Source organism: Penicillium brevicompactum, assembly GCF_028827555.1.
Source record: "Penicillium brevicompactum strain IBT 35665 chromosome Unknown utg000005l_segment0_segment0, whole genome shotgun sequence".
Taxonomy (NCBI): Eukaryota; Fungi; Ascomycota; class Eurotiomycetes; order Eurotiales; family Aspergillaceae; genus Penicillium; species Penicillium brevicompactum.
The window spans coordinates 151,416-167,728 of record NW_026623208.1 but is presented as its reverse complement, the minus strand read 5'-3'; the positions used below and the strand labels follow the sequence as shown (position 1 = coordinate 167,728).

Below are 16,313 nucleotides of genomic sequence, written 5' to 3'. Positions count from 1 at the left end.
ACCGAGGTCCGTATGCGTGTATGCACTCCACACGACCTTCTTTTTGCGTGTTTGGGATTGGCCTAGAAATTGGCTATTCCCAGGTCGATCACGTTGGGTCTATATGCACCTGGGCGCACCCTTGAGATTTCGGTATACCTGGTTGCAATACTCCGTATACTAGCTAGTCCTAGAGTCTGGTTATCGTGCCCAGTTCCAAGGTTGGCTGTGCTTCTCCGTAGTATATACCTCCCGAGGTCACTTCGCTGGGTGGGGATATCTGAATCTCAAATTTGGAACTACCGAGGCCGTTTCAATGGACTAACATTGGAAAGATCTCTGGTTTTAAGCCTTTCAAGGTTTTCGTGAGCTCCATAAGCCATGAAACAAGGCTAAGCATCAAAGCCTAATTCCCATGAGTACCCACAATAGCACCACATTGCATAATTTTGATATGTAGATCACCCCGACTTCAACGTTGTATGCTCGTTCAGATATGGTATCTACCTATAGGGAGCTGAGTTGTCACACCGTCTCTTTGCAGCAATCTTCCAATGAGAATGAGTGGCTCATTAAAGGGATGTCCAGGTCCAGTGTGTCGCCGATGCTGGAACACTGTCCAAGGTTCAAGATGCTCTAGGTGACATTGCAAAAGATACTTCTAACTAGTCCTTACAAGGCTCATGAGAGAATGTCGTTTGTCCCAGAGTATGCATGGAGCCAGACTGTGGTTATATATAGCGAGCCCAACCTTAGAACCTTGTAATACCGCCTGATTTGAAATCGGTGACGTCAAGAGACATCGACTCTGAAGATGCGATTGCCGATATGTAGACTGATGAAGATAAATGAGTGTACGGAGTAAGGAGTAGTCACCAGGACATGTCAGGCACGTCGACGAGAGAAAAAAGAAGGCCATCAGCCGCCCCGATCCGGCGAATCAAAAAGCGGGTCGGATTACTTAATGACAGCCTTAGGCAACGGGAGGAAATGTGTATCCGGCAATCTTATATTGTTTCATACTGTGTATTGGGCCTTTGATGCCGTGACATTACAGGCAACACATTCCTGGACCTCGCCTATGTCCCCCCCACCCCCTCACATTCGTCGCTGAACCTGTCCACAAAAGAAGACCCCCGCGCATGGTTAAGCGCTGGACAAGTGTGCCCACGAGATGGAGGAGAGTAACCCCTTTGGCGAAGACCTGCCGCTGCCACCTGCTCGACTATTCGAACGTCTGAGCCAGCTGCCTGGCTACACCTGGGATCAAGCGATCGAACCCTTCCACTCGACGTACAACCACTGGCACATCTCAGGATATCGTCATGCCTTGGAGTCCGACCTCTCTACGCCTCACGCCAACTCCTCAGGCCCCACCTCCTCCGGTCCCTCGAGCCTCACACGTTTCTCCCCTCGCACGGATACCCGGCCGTCAGCCCGTGCTCTGCGCAGGCTAAGCGTCAGCGATACCAGCAGTGAGGTTTCCCTCTCGAATCACCATAGCCTGGAGGCAGATCAAGTATGGATCCCGGTCATCGCGCGGATCTCGACCAATATTGTGCGCCTGGAGCGGGAGTTCCACATGCTCCGGTCGATCGTGCAATCGTCAGATCCCGACTGCAATCACACGATACGACCGCTCGACTTGATTAGGCTGCAACAAGACTCCGACAATTCGAGGACATTGCTGGTAGCCATTTTCGAATCTCCGGGACACGATAGACTGCGAGACCTCGTCACCTTTGGCCCCGCCTCATTCGTGGCAGGGTCCCGGGGTGAAGACAACAATGCCACGCCCAGCGAGCAGGTCTCCTTGCAAGCGTTCTTCGATTTTGCCATTGGCGCATGCGACTGCCTTGAGATTCTACATTACGGCCTCAAAACCGTGCATGGGGAAATCAGAGGAGATGCCTTCCACTTCTCGGCTGAGAGTGGCGCAGTGAAATTGGCAAACACCGGTAACGGTGCTCGATCGTTCGACAATGTGCTTAGCGAGGGGTGGTCCTCTGTCTCCCGTGAGCTTGGTGCAAAATACAAGCTGCAGTTCATCGCACCAGAGCAGACGGGGAGAATGCCCACGGAGCCAGATAGTCGCACTGACATCTACGCCTTGGGCCTGTTTTTCTGGTCCATGCTGGTCGGCAAGCTACCATTTGAAGGCAATGACCCAGTCGACGTTGTGCAAAATGTGTTGGGAAAGCGGCTAATCCCAGTATCGGGGAAGCGAATGGACATCCCGGATGCTTTGTCGGCGGTGGTTCAGAAAATGACGCAAAAGGTCGTCCATGATCGCTACCACACTATATCCTCTGTCAAAAGAGACCTGACTCATATCTTGAGGATGCTCGGAGATGGAGATACAGAAGCTCTGAACAACTTCCAAGTTGCGCAAGGAGATGTGTCTTCTTTCTTCACTCTCCCCACGAAGATGTTTGGTCGGCAAGAAGAATACGACAAGATTTTAGGTGTGATACACAAGGTCAACAGGCGCCAGACGACTGCCCTCGCCAAATCCGGGACCCAAAGTCCCGGTACAATGCATGCGCTCACCTCATCTTCATCCATCGCTGAAAGCCGTGTTGAGAGCTTTGAGTTTGCTTCCGTGTCTAGTGATTCAGGCTCTTTTCATCTGCCTCCTCGATCTAGTTCGAATGTCACAAGCCAACACGTCGCACTGGCCAATGCCCATGAGGCGGCTTCTTTGGGCGGAGATGATCCGTCGACAACCCCCAAAAATGGACCAATCCAAATCCCCGATCCATACAGCCAAAGCCCTCGAGCACAATCCAGCAGAATGAAAAGCCCATCGCACTCTCGGTCTTCACACAACACTGACCCTTCTGTTGGCCCTCAGAGCCTCCCTTCAACCAGCTACAACACGACAAGCCAACCGGACTCATACCACTCTCTGATTAAGAAACAGGCCAGTAGCAAGATCCGTCGCAACGAGCGCTGTGAAGTCATCACCATCAGCGGCGCTGCCGGCATTGGAAAAACAGATCTTCTCAACCGAATCCAGCCCACAGTTCGCAAACTCGGATGTATAGCGATCACTCGCCTAGATCGAGCTAAGCGTGTTCCATTTGAGCCTTTCGCTAAGCTATTGGCGAGTCTGTTGCGCCAGATTTTCTCGGAACGCGATGTCACCACAGACTACCACAACAGCGTGCGAACCGCGTTACGGCCAATGTGGCCTACCCTTCACAAAGTACTGGAACTCCCAGAGCAACTAATGTCTCCTGGTGCCAAATACAGGCCCACCGATGCCAAGTCTGACCTGTTCGTGCCGGATAAGGGTGAGCCATCCAAGCATGTCCGGATCCCTGGACTCGATCAGGGCCAGAGCTCTCTTGATTTCTTCCTGGCCAATGCCGCCTCGAAGAACATGCAGCTTATGGATACATTTCTTGAGATCCTGAGAACGCTGTGCCATTTTAAGCTGATCACCATATGCCTCGATGATCTGGAGCACGCGGACGACGAGACCTTGGACCTGGTGCTGAAGATTATCAAAGCAAGACTTCCATGTGTCATCATACTGGCAAGTCGTAAGGATGAGATTGCCTCAGACCAGGTGAGAGCTTTGTTCGAGCAGGATCTACCGACTGTCACTCGTATTGCACTCGAGCCACTAGACGAACAGCACGTCATGGAAATAATCGCTGTGACCATGCATCAGGAGTCCAACCAAACATTGACACCACTTTGTGCTGTGATTCAAGAAAAGAGTCGAGGCAATCCCTTCTACGTTCGAGTGATGCTTGAAACTTGCTACAGGACAAACTGTATCTGGTATTCATGGAAGGACTCCAAATGGCTATTCGATCTCGATCGAATATTCACGGAGTTCGTTGCTCCGGAATATGGTGAAGGACTTGGGCTTGGATTCCTTACCAGACGCCTTCAGGGAATTCCATCGACAGCCCGATCAATCATGATTTGGGGTGCCCTTTTGGGGAGTCCATTCTCGTTTTCTTTGGTGCAAAAGCTGCTCACGAGCGAGTTCCTCTATTCGACCGACGACGATAAGGATGTCGACCTGACATCACCTCAAAACGTGACTCTGATTAGGCAATCAGAAGGTGACATAGTCGTTGGATTGCAATTTTTGGTTCAGGCCAATCTACTGAACGCCGGAAAGACGGATGACGAATTCAGGTAAGCTTTTCGTGTTGACATATCGCTGTGTACGTTGAGTACTAATTAAAACCAAAGGTTCGGCAACGAGCGTCTAGTGCAGGCTGCTCTCTCGTTGAGTGAGAGTCGAAACGTGGAGAAGATGCATTTCATTGTGTCGCAAGCCTTGATGAAGTATTACCACGACCATCGCAGCCGCTATTCTATGGCTCATCATGTCGCATTGGCTTCACGGACTATCAAATCTCGTGTTGCTAGGCGACTTGAATACCGTCGGATCTTGTGGGATGCAGGACAGACAGCATCTCAATCCGGCGCACGTCCTTCTGCGCTTTGGTATTTCCGCCATTGCATCGCTCTCCTGCAAGATGACTTGTGGAATGATCTCAAACCTGACGTTTATTACGACGAGACAATGCGACTGTTTATTGCAACCGCCGAAATGGCGTGGTCTCAAGGACAAAACGAGGAAGCTCTTCAGTTGATCGAAGAGGTCTTTGCCCATGGAAAAGACGCTGTCAGCAAGTCAAGAGCCTGGATCATCAAGGCGAAGATCTTCGCCCAGGTGGGCGATCATCACCATTCGATGGAGGCACTCCTTACCTGTCTTGATGAGCTTGGAGTACATCTGCGCAAACCCACCACTTATGAGGAATGTGATGCTGCCTATCTTCGCCTCAAGACCTATCTTGAGACAGTCGACTTGAGCTCCATTGCAAGAAAGCCAATTTCACAAGATCCTACTATCATGAACATTGGTGCCGTCATGGCCGAGGCTATGACTGTCACCTACTGGGATGATGCGTTGACTTTCTATCGAATGGCACTGGAAGTGATGAACATTCACATCTTCAAGGGTGGTTTCACTCAAATCGCCATAGGGTGCTCTCACCTCGCCATGGTCTCTCTCGGCCGATTCAAAGACATTGAATTTGGTGCGAAGCTAAGCGATCTCTCCTTGGAGTTGCTTGAGCGCTGCCCCGAACTTTGGACGCAAAGCAGAGGCTCAATTGTCCATAATCTCTACGTCAGCCACCTGCGTGTTCCCATGGTGTCTACTCTTCCAGCCCTTGAAGCTTCACTCGAGGCATCCTTCTCGATGGGCGATCCCTATCTGACTCTAATCAGCATATCATCAATGGCCATGGCACGGCTGCATCTTGGTCAAGATATGGCTCAGCTCGAGGCCTTTTGTGTAGAGACCCCTGAAGAAATTCCAAACTGGCAACGAGACACCCGCGGTGGAGCTAGTCTCATTTCCGTCCAACAGGTCGCTCGTGCCCTCCAAGGAAAAACCGATTACCGAACTGTCGATGGTATTATGTCGGATGACGAGCACAACACATCCGACTTCATGACATACCTAGATGCTCATTCCAGCAACGCCGATAGACCCCGTGATATTTACTGGGGCCTTGCTATGATTCCACTCTTCCTGTTTGGTCACCACACCAGAGCAGTTGAAGTTGGCACTCAATTACTTTTCACACGACATAGGCTTTGGTCAGCGCGTGTGTCTTATGTGATCCAGTTCTACCTGGCAGCTTCCCTTCTCATGCTTCACAATGACAACCCCGCGCAAGGATATCTTGACGGGAAAATGGATACCATCATGCAATATAAGGCCGAGATTGACTGCGTTCGATCTGCCTCGGAAGCAAATTATGGCATGTGGTCTTACATCTTGGAAGCATTGATCGCAGAAGTCCGCAATGATCACAGCGCTTCCATACAGGGGTATGAAGCTGCTATAGATCACTGCCAAATCCATGGTTGGCCCCTCGAAGAAGCCTTGGCGCTTGAACTTCAAGGTGAATTCCTCATCAGACGGGGCGCCAAAAGAGCGGCCCGTGCCGTCATTCAAGAGGCTATCGCTGCATGGAGCTCATTCAGTGCCAGTGGAAAAGCATCGCAACTGGCCGAGAAGCACGAATGGTTACTCAAGACAGCCACCTCGGCCAAGACTGTTGATGTCGGTTGTCAGACTGTGGACTCGCTCCTTGAGATTGGCCGTGAGGTTGCCCAGGAAGAGATTTTGGTCCCCCAACAGCTGGAAGAGAGTGAAAGGAGACAGCACTGGATCGAGCAAAATGGGATAGCTACCGGAGAGCCATCGCTGGACATATCAAGCGTGGGGCTAGACATCATTGACCTGTCAAGCATCCTAGAGTCCAGCCAAGTCATGTCTTCTGAACTCCAGATTGACAAGCTATTCACCAAAATGCTCGAGATTATTTTGGAGTCGTGTAATGGTTCCGACTTTGCAGTAATCGCTACCGACTTTGATGACAACGGCTTTGCAATTGCTGCGGCAGGAGATTCCGAGAAAGGACAAAAATCCTTCCCCGAAGGTCTTCCTTTCTCAGAAATGGATGATCGGATCGCTTTGCAAATCTCGCACTATGTCATGCGCACCAAGGAGGAAGTTCTCGTTCATAACGTTCTTGAAGACGAACGTTTCTCCAACGTGAGCGAGTCTTACCTGGCCAATTTCCCTGCAGGCAGGTCTGTCATAGCACTGCCCGTTGTGCAAGGCGATCATCTCCTGGGAGTCATTCATCTAGAGGGAAAGCCAAACTGGTTCACACAACGAAATGTTGTCGTGTTGCATCTGCTTTGCAACCAAGTTGGAATTTCATTGTCTAACGCCTTGCTTTTCCGTGAGATTCGAAAGGTCAGTGCGAAGAACGCATCAATGATTGAGTCTCAAAAGCGTGCACTCGCGCTAGCGCGCGAAGCCGAACAGAAGGCCAAGAACGCCGAAGCCGAAGCCAAGCACAACGTCAAGCTGAAGGGAAGATGCGGCCAGGGCCAAATCAATTTTCCTTGCAAATATCTCACATGATCTACGTACACCCATGAACGGCGTGATTGGTCTTTCAGAGCTTCTCAAGGGCACACCTTTAGACAAGGAGCAGGATGAATACGTTGAGTCAATTCGTGTGTGCGCTGATACTTTGCTCACACTTATCAACGATATCTTGGACTTTTCAAAGTTGGAAGCTGGGAAAATGAAGATCTCCACCGTCCCACTCAACCTGAAGCAAACCATTTCAGAGGTCATCCGTGCTTTACGGTACACACACCGCGACCGAGGGTTGGAAACGATTGAAAACTTGGAAAAGGTCCCGTCGGAACTTGTGGTTCTTGGAGACCCCGTTCGCCTACACCAGATTTTCATGAATCTTCTGAGCAACAGTTACAAATTTACACCCGCTGGGTCTGTCACGGTCAAGGCTAGGGTTGCCCGCGAGGGCAAGGGTCGCGTTCGCCTTGAATGCTCGGTTGCCGATACTGGTATAGGTATTCCCGATGAACAGAAGGCCCGCCTCTTCCGACCGTTCTCGCAGGCCGATGCATCCACGGAGAGATCGTACGGAGGCAGTGGTCTTGGTCTGTCAATCTGCAAAGCCATCATCGAAGATGTTCTCGGTGGAGCAATCTGGCTTGAATCCACCTCTGGGGTAGGAACCACTGTGACATTCCACTTGGTTTTCAATAAGGCGCCCAAGAAGACAGCGGTGCAGACCACATGGGCCCAAGATTTGAACAAAGCGGAGAATGAGGCACGTCGCTCATCAGCTCGTGATCTCACTCAAATACCCCGCGATCAAATCCGAGTCTGCATTGCCGAGGACAATCCCATCAATCAAAAGATCGCTGTGAAATTCGTCACAGGCCTTGGCCTTCAATGCGAAGCCTACAGCGATGGAAAGCAAGCCGTTGATGCTCTTCGCGCACGATCCGAAGAGGGCAACCCCTTCCATGTTGTCCTCATGGATGTGATGATGCCCAACCTCGACGGTTACAACGCCACCCGTGAGCTGCGTCGCGACCCTGATCCGAACGTCAATGAAGTCTTGGTCATTGCCATGACTGCAAGCGCCATTGAAGGCGATCGTGAAAAATGCCTGGAGGCTGGCATGAACAACTACCTTCCTAAACCGGTTCGCTCGCCCATCCTGAGTGAACTCCTCGACAAATACCTCGCCCCGGTACCCTCCTACCCCAAATCCCGCCTTGCCATTCGAGAAAAGCGTTCGAGGGCCAGTATGGATGCTGGTGCGGGCACACCTACCAGTTTCTCCTCCTCGGCCTCTGATGAGCCGAAGCCCTTTTCTCTGGAAAAGAAATGATTCAACGCATCTTGTTAACTTATACCCCGATTTTATGAAGATAGAAGGCGTCATTCAGGTTTGATTTTCTCTGATTTCCTTGCCAATGCATGTTATGATCAATGTTCATTTGATGTTTCAGATCCTTGTGTTTGTCCGACTCAATTCCTGCCCATATAGTTTCTTCAAAGTGGGGGACTGTTCACTGTTTCTACTTCAACCTCCATTTACACTTGCAATGAACATATGTGCATTTCGAATATAGAAATCCATGGAACTGAACCAACCTAGCTGCAAGCTCGGAATTTTAGCGGTGGCCTTGCAGTGCATTAGCTACTAGAAACAAGATACCGAAGACGCTACGCACTACACTTTCATCCTGCCCAGGTACCTAATTCTTTGGGTGTTAGTTCCTAGCTTTGTGTTGAAACTCCTATTCAGTCTAATTTCCCTCAAACCGCCTGGCGGCTGTTCCGTTAGGGCTCGGGAGCTCAAAAGGCAGTATGAAGCCGAACTGGGCTTGCCTTGCATAAAGGTATACAATGGCGCTTTTTGCGGATCTGATGCTGATTCGCTTAGTTTTCGTGGATCTTTCTAACAAATGGGACATGGAAGTTGACATGAATACAGCGAGTATACACAGTGTTGCAGTATTAACCGGGCTGCTTGTGTGACACTCAACAAAATTCTCTTCCAATCAAAAGATTCCAAGTGAGTGGGCAGATTGATGCATTTCCGGTCCCTGCTTGCAATTATCAAATCCGAAATTGTTCATGATCATGCGCGTGCCAAAACTGGATGTATGCAAGTTCACGATGTAAGGGTCGGGGGTGAAGATGCAAAACGAGAGAGAAGAGAATCAATTGAGCAGCAAATTATTCTAAGTAGACGCCAGAGCAATGCGCTTTTGGTAAAAGATGAGATCAACCACAAAATGTGCCTCCATGTAATCGCTTCTTTCAACCTTTCCCCGAGCCCTTAACCGCCGCGTTTTCCAACGCCAAGTATCTCCACTCAAACTGTGCCATTGCCCTCACATCATTTGCAGAGCGACCCTCGTCTTTGCCCGTTAGATCCCTCCCCTTTTGCATTTGTATTTCCCAGCCTTTGAGGATTTTTGCCTGGGCCTCGGCAATCGATGTGAGATTGGAGTTTTGGGAGGCTAGCCTTTCATCGATAGTGGCATGGTATGATAGCTTGGCCCGAAACAACGCCATTTCGCATTCGTCGTACTTGATCCCTTTGGCCTCGGGCATCATGGTGTCTTGTATAGTTCTCGGGGCAATGTTGGATTGAATCATGAGGGAGAAAGTTCCAATGTTGGAACGCCGATGTAAGAGGGAAGTATTGTGCAAGAGATCTTCGTAGTTTATGGTATTCTCCCCGAGGCCAGACGAGTTCCAATATATGCAAGGCGGTGGCTTGATCGAAAAGGATGTATGAATATATGAAGGGAATGTACCGGGCAATGTCAATTTCACGCTAAGAACATGAAATAGAATAAAAATGGAACTCGATAAGTTGCAAATTGAAACCAAAAAGGAACACACTGACATGAAAAATGAAGCATTGAGGAAGCCAAGGTGAATTATATCATTGCAAGAACACAGCCATCGTTATCGTCCCTCGCCCGATACCCGAAACTCTCGTATCACAGTCAATCCACATCCATTCTGCAGCACAGAAGGGGGGCATGGCCACCGTCAAGCCATCCCAGAAATAGAAGGAGATCGAGACACACATGCGCAAACACGCATATCAAGAAGAATTTCAACAAACCCAACAGTCCCCCAAACCCTCGCTTCTGAGACCGACCAAAGAAGAACCATGCGGGTCTCGTGTTGAGTGGCGATGACCCGTTTGCTTTTTGGCGGCAGTGCCCTTTGCCTCGTGATGATAGCCGTTGAGCCAATGAGTTCAATGGGCGGCGGGTCTACCTATGAGGAGAAAAAGCCATGGTGACACGATGTTTGAATCGTCGGACCACGCAAATGGTCTTGCATGACTAAATGAGTTTTCCTCGAAGGGTCGAGCGTCAATCGGGAGGTGCAACAGTCCCGCCGCGGTCCGTATGGCCGTGCGTACAGGTTTGTACATCAGGGTCTGTAGATTGATGAGACACCTGGGTGTACGGTAGTACATCATGTACTTGAAACGTTTACCTCGGAGACTCAGGTATACTCCCTTGGAACATGATCCAGATCTACGCCGCTGCGAGATATGTCTGAAAAGCTGCAATGTGATATACGCCACGAGGTCCTGTCATTTAGACATCCTAGGCAAGAAACCGCATTACACGAGAATAGAGTTGATGTAGCCTGCCCGTCATTTCCACTTTATTTGCTTGCTCTTCCTTGCGATGAAGATTTGGGAGATTTGATGCAGGTCATTGTCTACTCCTGTTCAAGCTTGGACATCTGAATAGAAGAATGCATACTTGCTACTCGCTATTTGGATGTACGCGAGAGATGTGCCCAATTCCCTTGAGATAGTCACGAAAACCATTGACGATCTCCAATTGTGGACTATCCTTCTAATCAAGGTAACATGTGTTCCACATTATTTGACAGAGAAAGACCATAGAAACAATCAAAAAGCTGAGATGGTGCTCCATTCTCTTCAAGAATAGCCAAATCAAGGCCATAGAGCATACTCAGACCACTCAGACCATATGTGACACTGCAGAATGCAAGAAACCCGTTGGCGGTTTTAGATTTCCAAACACATGACGTACATTGACAAAAATCATAACAGTAGAATAATCAAACTGCAAAACACAAAACAAACAAACAAACTGATGAAGGTTGTGAGAAGAGAAAGACAGAAAAAAGTCATGAAAGGGTCTTGGCTCGGTGCCTGATTCGTTTGTACAACGCTGCAGCCCGAGATGATAGGGTGCATCTGAGTGCCGATTGAATTTTGGACTGGTAATGAGTTCAAGGGTTTCGAAGAAAAAAAAAGAAACCTCCTTGGATCTAAGAGAATCAGCTACATCTGAGTGATAGTCAAGCCGAATGCTTAGGGCTTATGAGGTCATCTGATGTCCACAGGATAGAACTGAGTTGGAGCTCGCAGAGTCTCTGGAAAGGGAAGTTGGTAGGGATAAAGAGAATTCGCGTGCTCGTGTTCCTGTTTCATCCACGTCTGAAAAGACAAGACCTGGAAATTGTGTAACAAGCGATGGGTAGGCACCTGAATCGGATCCGACGCGTTTCATATGCCCCATTGGCGTGTTCTTTTGATGTGTAAGTTCAAGAAAAACTCAATGCTTGTATATCATCAGCGCATATATTCTCAAATGAGTGTGGAAAGCTAATAAAATCTCTTGAAAGCTTCAACATGACTAGACAGGAAACCTACAGTCGTATGATGACTACTTATCTCTCTCCTAAAACAGCTATAGCAGCTACAGCAGCTGAATACAGGAGTATATCACACGCCACCTATAGCTCAGCGTTTCCCTCCTCGTCCCGTTCCGCATCCGCTCTGGCCTTCTTGGCCTTCTGAATATCCAACGACATCTTCACAGGGTGGATACCCGGTGTTTCAAACACGGTGTTGATTTCCTCTAGAGCTAGACCGCCAGTCTCGGGGAAGAAGAAATAGGACAGGACGAGCTGAATAGAGTTGTACGCAATGTACACGACCCAAATCTTGTATCCAACTTTTGCAATACCGACTCCGATTCCGTAAGACTGTGCGGCCCCTGCGCCGCCTTGAATGAGACTGTATAGCCCCATTCCCTTTGCACGCAGGGGCAATGACAGGATCTCGATCGGATACAAATTGTGCATGGTAGCAACAAATGTCGCGGAGAAGGTCTGATAGAGGAATATCCACAGAAGCGTGAGGGCAGCCGTGGCCGAGGTGGCCTGCAGCGAATATTGCCATGATGTGATTGTCGTCGCGGTCTGAAAGACAATCATGCTAATGAGACCAATAAATATCAAGGTTCGTCTGCGGAATTTGTCGACCAAGAGGGAGCCAACAGCTGTAAACACGAAGTATACCGCAGTAGTACCGATGGTGATGCCGAGTTGCTGTTTGGGGCCATCGATATTTAGCTGCTCCAGCGATGGAACCAACTGAGGCAGGTTAGTAACCAGCCGTGAGTGCATGATTGACCTTCGGACAACTTACATAGTAGGTGATGATGCCACCACCGTTCCATTGCTGGAACAACGAATACAAAAACAAAACGAGGAGTCGATAGCGAGCTACTTTAGTGAAGAAGACTCGGTAGTCCCAGAATGCTCTATAGCCTGTTGGATCATTTTCGAGACTTTCTTCAATCTGTCTGACCACGATTTCGACAATGGGCTCATTAATATCGGTGCTAGTGGTGTGGTATTTGGCAATGATCTCTTTAGCCTTCTGTCGATTGCCGTTCAATACGTGGAATCGAGGTGATTCTGGTGTGAGAAGATAGATACCCAGGCAGACGATTGCTGGGAACAAGGCCTCAAGAATGAGAGGAATGCGCCAGCAGTTGTTGCCTGGCAGATTGGTGAGCCCAACCATGGCACCAAGCATGACCAGACTGCCGACTTGGAAGCAGGCCCCAAAGAATCCCACCATGCGACCCCGTAGATGAATAGGTGCTATCTCACCAATATACTGGGAGCTGGACATGAGTGCTGTGCCGAACCCCATGAAGAACCGACCCGCCATGAACATGGGGAGGTTTGTTGCAAGACCTTGCATAAGCGATGCGAAGATGACAATGGCATTACCTGTAAAGTTGATACCCCGACGGCCAATGACATCTGCCAGAGCCATGAACGGCGAACCGCAGACAGTGCCGATCTGCATGAGGGCATTGAGTAAACCGTATGTACCGCCTGCCGTACCAAATCCAAAATAGTCATGCCATGGGACCATCGAGTTGATGCCGCCGATAACACCCCAGTCGACTCCAAAGCCGGCTTGGTTGCAGCCATGGATGAACATGATGAGACCAAGACGGAATCCTGTCCATGACCAGAAATTCAAAGATTCCTGTGAGAGCTTCCACAGATCCTCCTCTGTCACGCGTGCGAGTGCTACTTCTTCCACATGCTCTTGGGTATTGCCCTTGCCTAGCTCTGCCTCTGCATATGCAGTGCCTGACTTGGTCATGGCTGCGGCGGTCGAAGTGTGAAGGATGTCGGGTGGGATTAGAGGGAATCGTCTCAAGAGGTATCTGAGAGACCTAAAGCTGCAGTCAAGCCAAGGCCTCGGTAAGCTGGGATCTTGTGAGTATTTCTGTTTTGTGTTAGTAGAATGGGATGGAAGCTAGGGGCAGCCACCGGTCGGCAGCTATGCTGTTGGCCTATTCCGCCACGGAGACAACATGAGCTTGCGACAACATTGACTTGTAGTGGCAATTAAGATCCGTCAAAGATACTGATTGGCGAGAGACGCCAGAGAGGCGAAGTTTGGCGTCAGTCACGTTGTCGATTTCTTGTGGTATCCTTGTTTGTTGGGCTCCTTTTGCTTTTTCCCTTGAGCGCCATCTCCCCCATCTGAGATTTCCCACCACTGGGATCATCCTGTGGGGTACGCTAGCGGTGGATCTGGCTTTGACTCAGTTGAGCCCGGCTCAAAGCGCGTCTGGAGTCGTGTGAGTATTTAACCGGAATCCGGGGCAGCGGGAACTAGGGCTGTTGTTAGACTCCATTCAGCCTGATACGCCCCGTATTTCTGGCCCGGGCAATCCATTCGCTGACACTTCGCTGAATAGGCTGAGTCTTCCGTGATAATTCATTCATACCGTCGCGGGTGATATAACTGACGCCCACGCGTTCTGAACAATGCGAAACAAGCCAACCAGGAGACAAGGATCACAATAGATTCAGAGAAGATGTCTGAGCTATGGTATCGACAGCCTGCTGCGGACTGGAACTCGGCCTTGCCAGTTGGGAATGGACGCTTGGGGGCCATGGTGTACGGACGCACCGATACGGAAATGCTACAACTTAATGAGGATTCGGTGTGGTATGGAGGTCCTCAAGATCGAACCCCACAAGATGCTCTCAAGCATCTGCCCCAACTCAGGGCCGCAATACGTGAGGGAAAACATGCAGAAGCCGAGGAGATAGCCAAGCTGGCTTTCTTTGCCAACCCGATGAGCCAGCGGAATTACGAGCCTCTCGGAAATCTCTTTTTGGATTTTGGTCATGACTCGCAAGATGTGACAAGCTACCGACGCTCATTGGACCTGAAAAGTGCTGTAGCCCTGGTCAGTTATGAGTATAAGGGTGTTCAATTCAAACGCGAAGTCCTGGCTAGCTACCCGGACAACGCCCTTGTGATCCGTGTGCGCTCTTCGAGAAATGCAGAGTTTGTGGTTCGATTGTCGCGGATGAGTGATTTGGAATTTGAAACCCACGAGTGGCTTGACGATGTTCGTGCAAGCAACAGCTCCATCACAATGCATGTGACGCCTGGAGGCAGGAATAGTAACCGGGCATGCTGTACTGTGTCTGTCCGCTGTGACAACGAAGATGGTACTGTCACCAAGATCGGAAACAATCTAGTGGTGAACTCCAGTGACACCCTGCTAGTCATTGCAGCAGAGACTACATTTCGCCACGACGACATAAAACAAAAGACCGAGCAACATGTACAGAATGCGCTTCACTTTTCTCTGCTTGAGCTAAGAGCTCGACATGTCTCGGACTATCAGTCCCTGTACAACCGAATGGAATTGCAACTTGGACCAGACAATCCTGAAATTCCTACCGACCAACGCCTGGAATCCGCTCGAGATCCAGGACTCATCGCACTTTATCAAAGCTACAGCCGCTATCTTCTGATATCATGTAGCAGAGATGGACACAAAGCGCTACCTGCAAACCTTCAGGGCATTTGGAACCCATCTTTCCATCCGGCATGGGGGTCTCGATTTACGATCAACATCAATTTACAGATGAACTATTGGCTATCAAATTTGTGTAACTTGTCAGAGTGTGAACTGCCTCTTTTCGAGCTACTGGAACGCATGGCCGAGTCCGGGCGGGCTATTGCGCGTATCATGTACGGGTGTCGGGGTTGGACAGCTCATTCCAACACAGACATCTGGGCTGACACTGCTCCTGCTGATCGGTGGATGCCAGCAAGTATCTGGCCCTTGGGTGGTGCGTGGCTCTGCTATCACATTTGGGACCATTTCCGGTATACAGGCGACGAGAAGTTTCTTCGCCGAATGTTTCCCACACTTCGTGGATGCGTGGAATTTCTTTTAGACTTTTTGATTGACGATTCGACTGGTAAATATCTGGTCACCAGCCCATCTGTCTCTCCAGAAAACTCATACTATGACCATACGGGTACAAAGGGAATTCTGTGCGAAGGATCTACCATCGATATTCAGATTGTGGACGCTGTTCTGCATGCGTTTCAATGTTGCGCGAAGGAGCTTCATATAAATGATCCCCTTCTTCCGGGGGTCCGACTAACCAGAGACCGCCTGCCCCCGATGCAGATATCCAAGGCAGGCTATTTGCAGGAATGGGCCACGGACTATGCGGAAGTCGAACCAGGACATCGCCATACTTCCCATATGTGGGCATTACATCCCGGTAACACAATCACACCAGCACACACACCCGATTTAGCGGCGGCCTGTGGAGTGGTGCTGCGCCGTCGTGCAGAGCACGGTGGTGGTCATACCGGTTGGAGTCGTGCTTGGCTGATCAACTTACATGCGCGTTTACTTGAAGACCGACAGTGTGCTGAGCACCTCGACCTGCTTCTGGCTCATTCCACCTTACCCAATCTGTTGGATAGTCATCCGCCCTTCCAGATAGATGGCAATTTTGGGGGTGGAGCTGGCATAATTGAAATGTTGGTCCAATCTCACGAGCATGGCATGATTCGGATCCTTCCAGCCTGTCCAAGGGGCTGGACTGGGTCCATTCGGGGAGTACGGGTGCGAGGAGGATTTGAACTGCAGTTTGCATGGGAAAATGGTCAGGTTGTTGGTGAAGTGAGAGTGAAGTCCGAGCGGGGAGAGAAGGTGGTAGTTTACTTCAACGGTCTCCAAAGAGAGGTTTTTGGCCACGGTGAGCATGTAATCGACACTGGGGCCATATAGAACTG

At 49.9% G+C, this 16,313-nt stretch overlaps 4 protein-coding genes across 4 annotated transcripts; 2 read left to right on the top strand and 2 right to left on the bottom strand.

The window, feature by feature from the left end:
* Positions 1–1,153: 1,153 nt before the first annotated feature.
* Positions 1,154–8,252, top strand: N7506_005860 (putative sensor histidine kinase/response regulator; the record flags this gene model as incomplete). The annotated part of the gene is made up of 3 exons (XM_056955153.1): positions 1,154–4,137; positions 4,195–6,920; positions 7,000–8,252. 3 exons carry the CDS (start codon positions 1,154–1,156, stop codon positions 8,250–8,252), a joined length of 6,963 nt encoding a protein of 2,320 aa, XP_056809487.1.
* A 938-nt stretch (positions 8,253–9,190) lies between these two features.
* N7506_005859 (uncharacterized protein) lies at positions 9,191–9,532 on the bottom strand (the record flags this gene model as incomplete). Its single annotated transcript, XM_056955152.1, has 1 exon — positions 9,191–9,532. The coding sequence occupies one exon, from the start codon at positions 9,530–9,532 to the stop codon at positions 9,191–9,193; it is 342 nt and encodes a 113-aa protein (XP_056809486.1).
* Positions 9,533–11,674: 2,142 nt separating this feature from the next.
* On the bottom strand, positions 11,675–13,349 carry N7506_005858 (putative MFS sugar transporter protein; the record flags this gene model as incomplete). Its single annotated transcript, XM_056955151.1, has 2 exons — positions 11,675–12,316; positions 12,372–13,349. The coding sequence occupies 2 exons, from the start codon at positions 13,347–13,349 to the stop codon at positions 11,675–11,677; spliced, it is 1,620 nt and encodes a 539-aa protein (XP_056809485.1).
* Positions 13,350–14,073: 724 nt separating this feature from the next.
* Positions 14,074–16,308, top strand: N7506_005857 (glycoside hydrolase family 95 protein; the record flags this gene model as incomplete). Its single annotated transcript, XM_056955150.1, has 1 exon — positions 14,074–16,308. The coding sequence occupies one exon, from the start codon at positions 14,074–14,076 to the stop codon at positions 16,306–16,308; it is 2,235 nt and encodes a 744-aa protein (XP_056809484.1).
* Positions 16,309–16,313: the final 5 nt, after the last annotated feature.